Source organism: Pristiophorus japonicus, chromosome 15 (assembly GCF_044704955.1).
Source record: "Pristiophorus japonicus isolate sPriJap1 chromosome 15, sPriJap1.hap1, whole genome shotgun sequence".
Lineage (NCBI taxonomy): Eukaryota > Metazoa > Chordata > Chondrichthyes > Pristiophoridae > Pristiophorus > Pristiophorus japonicus.
In genome coordinates, this window is record NC_091991.1 from 19,983,326 (window position 1) to 19,991,484 (window position 8,159).

An 8,159-nucleotide genomic window follows, 5' to 3' on the forward strand; every position below is an offset into this window, starting at 1 on the left:
ATGTAAAAAGTGTTAACATAAGAACATAAGAATTAGGAACAGGAGTAGGCCACTCAGCCCCTCGAGCCTGCTCCACCATTCAATAAGACCATTTAATAAGATGCAATTGAACAATAATAGTGCAGTTTGCGCATACTGCACTGCAAAATTGAGGTTATGATTGAAGACTGGTTATGCAAGATGACATTAGCCATGTATAGTTGTGCATTCTTAGTTTAATAAGAAAATACATGCACAAATATATTATTTATACTTGTAAAATATAGTGAGAAGGTATATGGTACTAATAGCTTCGTCATCTCTGGGCACTTTCTGAATATTGTAAAACAATATCTTTGTAAGATTAGATGTAAAAATGCTGTCATAAACAGATTTAAATGTGAGTAATCTGTTTCTAGTTTTTTTTTTACTAACCACATCGCTTGAAACTGTTATCATTTAAAATGTAAATAATTGCATTTCTGCTCTTTCTTTTTCAGTTTGTTGCCTTTGCCTCTTTAATGTTCATCCTCGTCTCCATTACCACCTTCTGCCTTGAGACGCACGAGGCATTTAACAAGATTGTTAACAAAACAGAACGCATAAAAAATGGGAATTCATCTAAATTAATCCAAAACCTTGAGATAGAAACAGACCCGGCATTGACATACGTTGAAGGTGTATGTGTAGTATGGTTTACTATTGAATTTTTAGTCCGAATTATGTTCTGCCCTGACAAACTTGAATTCATCAAAAATCTTCTAAATATCATTGACTTTGTTGCAATTTTACCCTTTTACTTGGAGGTGGGACTCCGTGGACTTTCATCGAAGGCTGCGAAAGATGTGCTGGGCTTCCTCAGGGTGGTAAGATTTGTCAGAATTTTACGAATCTTCAAGCTAACCCGTCACTTTGTGGGACTAAGAGTACTTGGACACACTCTCCGTGCTAGCACGAATGAATTTCTACTCTTAATCATTTTCTTGGCTCTGGGTGTGTTGATATTTGCTACTATGATTTACTATGCTGAGAGAATTGGAGCGAACCCAAATGATCCAACTGCCAGTGACCATACTAAGTTCAAAAATATCCCTATTGGATTCTGGTGGGCAGTCGTCACTATGACAACACTTGGATACGGAGACATGTACCCTCAGACCTGGTCAGGCATGTTAGTCGGAGCACTTTGTGCCCTTGCAGGTGTGCTTACGATAGCAATGCCTGTACCTGTTATTGTCAATAATTTTGGAATGTACTATTCACTGGCCATGGCAAAACAGAAGCTTCCAAGAAAGAGAAAGAAACACATATCCCAAGCTCCTCAAGCAGGGTCTCCAACGTACTGCAAAACAGATCTGAATACACCTTGCAACAGCACTCAGAGCGATGTATGTCCTTTTGGGAAAGATAAGCTGGAGCGCGACAGAACAGGTAAGGCAAACCTGCAGTGAATTCTGGAAGTAAACCAGTCCACTCATTGTAGTTGAAAAGTGACTGCAGTCTACATCTGGTCAATTTAAAAAGTTAGATTGTCTAACTTTTTAACCTCAGTCATGAGCACGTCAAGATGCATGGATCTGTACAATGGGATGGAATTGTTCTAAAATAAATTAGCTTGATCATTTCAGGCCCAATTCAAGCTCCTAATAGAGATATCCGTGTGCTAAGCAACGCTTACCTTTCTCCAATTTATCCCTGTTAATCAATCAACATAGATTTGATGGGATTGAATCAGTACGTGACTAAATGTACATTCCCATTCACCAAATGCTCATCTCCTCAAAAAAAGGAAACCAGGCTTAATTCTAACGAGGGGGATTTTCATAGAAACATAGAAACATAGAAAATAGTTGAAGGAGTAGACCATTCGGCCCTTCGAGCCTGCACCGCCATTCAATGAGTTCATGGCTGAACATGCAACTTCAGTACCCCATTCCTGCTTTCTCGCCATACCCCTTGATCTCCCTAGTAGTAAGGACTACATCTAACTCCTTTTTGAATATATTTAGTGAATTGGTCTCAACAACTTTCTGTGGTAGAGAATTCCACAGGTTCACCACTCTCTGGGTGAAGAAGTGTTGGGTTTTTTCAACTGATGTTCACCTGTTTCTCACCTGTAAAATGAGAGGCCGATAAAACTGGACAGGGAGGCAGGGACCCCGGTTGCCCAATCGATACCCAAGGCCGGCCTGATACAATTTTCACCTGTTTCCAGTGGGAGGCTGCTTAAGTATTCAAATCCTGGTCCTACGCTGGTTGTCGGACCTCGGTTTCAATTTTCAGGTACAAATCGGCGAAGTTGCACTGTGCACCCTCTGCTCATTTGTACCAGGCATTGCGAGGCCTAACCAGGGTATCCTCAAAGGGATTGTTAGAGGAAACTCAAAAAAATGGCCAAGTAAAGTTTCAGTGCTTATTTTTGTGATGCCAGGAGGTACTGTTCTTTCCTGTTTCACGCCTGCAGCTCACTGGCGGCTTTGGCTGGTTAGCACAACCACTCTACTGACTTCATGCCAATTTCAAACGGAAGTTAAAGATCGCCCAGGGTGTGCCTTGCAGTAAAATATCTAGCTATGCCTTTAGTGAGTTTTTTTAAACATTTCTTTATCATTGAAGAAGTGCAGTTGCACTATTTTCTGTAGAATTTTCCATAGCAACTCTTTCTGCAGGCCGCAAAAATGTTTATTCGATTGAAATTCCACTGTGCAATGTTAATGCGACGTGTGTTCATATTCAATTGCTCTGACCACTATTTTAACAAATGCATTCACCCATTTCAAATAAACCGGTGGCAAATTAAAGAAATGTCATGAGAGCATGTTAAAGTACATAAAAACATAAGAATTAGAAGCAGGAGTAGACCATTCGGCCCCTTGAGCCTGCTCCGCCATTCAATAAGATCATGGCTGATCTTCTACTTCAACTCCACTTTCCTGCACTATTCCCATATCCCTTGATTCCCTTAATATCCGAAAATTCCCTTAATATCCAAAAAGTGCTTGATGCTTACACACAACTGCAGCGATTATAACTTGTTGCGCTTGGCATTAATGGGGTGGTAACAGCCTCAAAATGGGGTTGGTGGCCTTACTGCCTAGTTAACCCTGACAATGCAGCCAGTGCCATTTTGAAAGAGGCCTATCGCTGGGCACCATATTGCGCCTGCCTGTTTTAGGCAGTAGTCCCCTTTCAATAGGCAAATTGGGGTCTGAGAGCCAAAGAGACCCAGCAAAGGTAAGTTTGAAATTATTCATGTGGGACCCGGACAACTCCCTCCTCCACACCCATGATAAACTGATAAAAGTTTGCTGCTCTAAGTGATGACCCAACATTTCTGTAACTTTCTGCTTCAGAATGTTACACTAATATTAACATTAGTTCTGGACAGTAGAATATCAGCTTCAAAATAACTGCGTTTAGTCAGCAGTGAGGTTAAAATTTGTCTTGGGCTGTAGCACAAAATGGGAAGCAGCGAATTGGCATGGAATGGAAAAGGACATTGGGCGGAATGACCAAAAGAGCTGTCTATTTGTTATCGCCCATTTAACATCACTGCCAAGACAAATTTAGTTTATGTGGAAATCTTAGAGCAGATTTTCCTTTTTGGTATAAATGATCATCTGAATGCAGAACATAGATGGATAGCTGCTGGGGAGGATTGCATGCGCATGTGGATCATGTCTAACTTTTCATCCATTGAAGTTACTGGCCAGACTCCATTACGTGAGCTTTCTCAATGCTCTGTGCCCAGTCAATCCTTTACGCTTATGCACAAGAGGAAGAAAATCAGCCCTCCAGTTCTATGTGAAATGTAGTATAAGCTATCAAGAACCCGTGAGAATTTTGAATGATTGTAACACTAGTTCTTCCTATTCAAAAGAGTCTTGGTTACATTGGATCTAAAGTGCAAATAAAATGAAATACAATCTACAAAATATAAACCCACAGCACAGATTTCTCAGGCACTCTGTTATGTTTCATAAAATATATTTTCTCTTTACATTTACATGAAAGTCTTCGCAACTTTGCGTAAAAAAATTATATTTTTTAACTGTGTACATTTTCAACTAAACTTTAATTTGATTTAAATCTGCCATTTTCTTGCGAGTTCTATGCAAACAAGTCCTTAACGTTTAGGTTTGTTATTGAATAAAAAGGAGAATGGACCAGAATTGTTTTATTAAATGCCAGATTTTAGTGCAATTAAATGAAACCAACATTCTTAGACGCCTGCTTTCTGATTAATAAATAATATAGTTTGCTGATTGCTGTACTGAAGGACAGTGTTTTTTTTGCTCATGATGTACTGACGCATTTGAAAAGGAATGGTCTATATAATAATCAGTAGCTGTATTTGCAACAGTAGTGCATGATGGCAAGTCTCTCTTTGTGACTGCATCAATATATGCTGTATATGTATATGCATGTTCATGTGATAACTGTAGGCCACCATGAAACTCTACTCCCCAGTGAGTGTCTCTTCCCCTTGCCTGATGTGTTTGGCATTTTCGCTGCTTCGCCATGCCTCAGTAATTTGTTTCCAGATAAGAAAGAAATATTTCAAGAGGCCACATCATCTGCAAACTTGCATGTCTCTATTATGAATACAGATTGTAAACTGTTGTTTTGAACTAGTGGTATGCATTCAGAAACAATAAATAGAATGGTGATGTGAACAATGTTGTCAGGTGAAGACAGTGCAGGAAGTGACCAGCCGCTATCACCTGAAGACAGGCTTCCAGTCAGACGGTCTAGCGCCAAGGACAAAAACAGAAGAAGGGGAACGTGTTTCTTGCTGACAACAGGTGATTATGCGTGTACTGCTGATGGAGGGATAAGGAAAGGTATGCAATTCTACTTAGAAAGCTAAAAAGAAGTTTTGAAATTAATTGAATAAACTAATTTAGAAACCGTGGTGCATTTTTCATATCATTCTTTTCTGTGCAATCATGTTTCTTGTAATGCATTAACTAAAGAACATCCTGGTATACATTTTTAAGTGTATGTTTGTGTATGTTTTAAATTTAATCAAATTACAGTCAGTTCTCACACATATAAGTCAATTAATGCCTCAATTAGCACAGACATATCTGTATAGTTCACCATTAACATTAACCAATAAGTTACGTTCTGTTACTTCAATTGATTCTTTAAAATAGCACAGAATATCCTTAGCCAAACAAATTTTTCTACTTTACTTGCCTTTACCGCAGTATATTTATTAAGTAAAAGATGCACACTGTAAGTTTCTAATTTCTATACAATGATGTAGTTCCAAAAGCTATTACATTTGTAAGTGCTTATCTGTTTGTATATGTTGGCCATATTTTCTCCAGTGGTCAGAATTAACCATATTATAAAAATTACTACAAATAGTTAGTGTCCTTTTAACAGTTAGAAATGTAATTTCCTTTGTGCTCTATTTGCAGCACATCTAGTTAATATGTTGTACTAAATTCCTCTCTGCATTATTTTAGCACATTCATAATGCATTTTGGCACAGAGGTAACTACAAACCCCAGATCACTCTTAAAGTGACAGTTTATAAACAAACCAGCTTGTAGTAAAGAAAAGCACATTTGATTGCATTGCATTTTGTAATGTTGTTTTCATGGCTGTTAACTGATGCATACTGATATCTGTGCATTTTTTTTTCGTAAAAGGATATGAAAAGTCCAGAAGCTTAAACAACATAACTGGCTTGGCTGGTAATGCTCTAAGACTGTCTCCAGTAGCTTCACCCTACAGCTCACCTTGTCCCTTGAGACGTTCTCGATCTCCCATTCCATCTATACTGTAAACAAACTTAGAATAATTTATTCAAGTTACCTTCTACCGCATTATAATATAATTAAGACAACAGCTTTAAGCGTAGACCTAGTAGCAAGACTTAAAAACTGCATGTTATAACTGTAAATATAAAGATATTGCATTAGCTGAAGTTTCTGACCTTTGCATTTAATCTTTGCAAAGTAATGCTTCTTGCTTATATGTTAATTTTATTGCATTACTGTTGCAAACTAAGGGCATTTAGAAGATCTGCTTAGCCACTATGTTCAATGACAAGTGTTTTTCAGGGAGATACTGAATACAAATATGTGCTTCCAAATGATATCACTCCATTGGAACTTCATTTCTGTGACTTTGATCCATTTCGAAGATGTCTTGACTTCTGTCTGAGTCCACGCAGTGTGGCTTGGGTTAAATCATTTGCATGGAACATTCTGTCTCATCGTCTGCAAGCAATGTGCACTTTCTAGGACGTGGATGGCTCTGGATATATGTGTGTATTGCACCATTTGCTGAACAAAGCATTGGCCAACTGTGCTGCATGTTGGAATTTATTACTGTTCTATAGAGCCGATGAGTAATGGTGTATAGAACTGAGTGTTTCCGATTGTTTACATGCAGATAACTGCAAAGATGTTGTCTTTACTGGTTACACGCAAGCAGAGACAAGCGCTCAATCTTAATGGCTTCAGGAAGGCACAAACATGAAAAGAGGTAACATATCCATCATCTGGGGTAACATTTCAATCCAACAAGAAATGCCTAGCAGGTTTAACTGAAACCATACTGGACATCCATATTCATGTCTTAATTATCAACATATATATGTACCTGTTAACTAGATTAGTTACTATGTGTATATAGTTCTATTCCTATAAGCATGATCTGCATGATAACTTCTTGTAAAATATGTATCAATGGAAATATACATTTCTGATATTTAGAGATGTACATTGTTCAATTTTGTTAACATCATCAGCAAATATATTTATTTTAAAGATTTCAGCAATGGATTTAATATAATATTGGTGCTGCTGTTACTGACTGCAGTGTTATACTGGTATCAAGGATTTTAGACTTTTGAAAAGGTAAAGGGATTTTAGCCATAATAAGGATTTTTCTGGACAAATGCTGCATGTGAAGTGGTGTTAAGCATAGCTTGTCTCAGAAGTGTCATTGGAAAGATTTAAATTGAGTTAAAATATCATTTAACAAATGTAAGTATCTGGAATCAGTTGTCCATGAAGTAAATAAGTGGTAAAGTGGATGAGCGAATTATAAATATTGTGTATATGCGGTATGGGGTGCTTTGGTTGTTTACTGAGGCAGGGTCTAGTTATGCTGAAATCAGTCATTACTGAAACTGTATATAAAACATGTATATCATTGATAATAGCAATGTTTTTCTGTATTAACCCTGTTCCCTGCAATAAGTCTACACTTTAGTGCTTTAGACATGTACAAGCACGCAATTACAGGAAACACTGCTGGAATAAAAATTTAAAAATCATCTGACATTTAATCATATCCATCTTGAATTATTTTCTGCTATTTTTGTGAAGTCGTTAATATAAAATATTTTTGTGCAATTTTGTTACAACCTATTGTTATTGTTCAATATTTTATGTTTGTGAACATATGAACATATTAAACATTTATTTTTTAATTTACTGTATGTTTTTGTGGTCTGTAATGTACATGATATAGGTACAGTCTGCAAATCCTTAAACTATTTGTCTCAGATTCGTAGTAGTGTTAAAGGTAAGATAATGGATGAGAAAATGTCATTCCTTGTTAATCACATAAAATAACTGAACTGCATAGTCCTATTTCTAATAGATGGAATAAAAGAACGTGTTATTTTCTAGTATCAGATGACGTAAGCCAAAGGAAGACCTAACTTGATAACATTGACCCTTTTATTTTTAAAAAATCACAGCACCACCAGAATATAAATAGAGTATATGCATTAGGGGCCTATTGGGTACAATGTTCACCCAACAAGCAGACTAAATGATATATGCATGGAAAACTGCAAGTGTGTTACAAGTCAACTATCAGAGGTATCAACAGAAATAAAGATTAATTTCTCCTTAGATTAGAATAGTTTCAAAAATAGAATTAAAATTTGTGGGTCTTTGGTGATGTGGCACTTTACAACAATGTGAGGTGGAAGATGTGATATCTCAAAGCAAAATAATTGGTTCTGTCACTATTGTCATGGCTGTGATTGCAGAAAACGTTCCCATTGGTTAGTTTAGGCCTCTTGTTCATTGATGGCAGTGTAGTTGCTTTTTCAGCACCTTGATTTCCTCTGATATGATTGAAAGGAAGACAGGCACCTGGATTTAAACAATCAGGATGTTCTATTATCTCCATATGTGTAATGA

At 37.1% G+C, this 8,159-nt stretch overlaps 1 protein-coding gene across 7 annotated transcripts in view; it reads left to right on the top strand.

Annotated features, from left to right (window-relative positions):
* Nucleotides 1-6,583, top strand: part of LOC139281419 (voltage-gated potassium channel KCNC2-like) — a 195,543-nt gene extending 188,960 nt beyond the window's left edge. Inside the window, exons 2-6 of one of the 7 annotated variants that reach the window (XM_070901579.1) lie at nucleotides 480-1,410; nucleotides 3,358-3,366; nucleotides 4,668-4,823; nucleotides 5,643-5,726; nucleotides 6,391-6,583. In XM_070901579.1, the coding sequence (XP_070757680.1) occupies nucleotides 480-1,410; nucleotides 3,358-3,366; nucleotides 4,668-4,823; nucleotides 5,643-5,726; nucleotides 6,391-6,452 (1,242 nt within the window). In that variant the 3' untranslated portion in view covers nucleotides 6,453-6,583. Of the gene's footprint in view, nucleotides 1-479; nucleotides 1,411-3,357; nucleotides 3,367-4,658; nucleotides 4,824-5,642; nucleotides 5,780-6,390 lie in introns of those variants that run through there. The other 6 variants (XM_070901582.1, XM_070901578.1, XM_070901580.1 and 3 more) reach the window with 6 other exon arrangements.
* The last annotated feature ends 1,576 nt before the right edge of the window (nucleotides 6,584-8,159 follow it).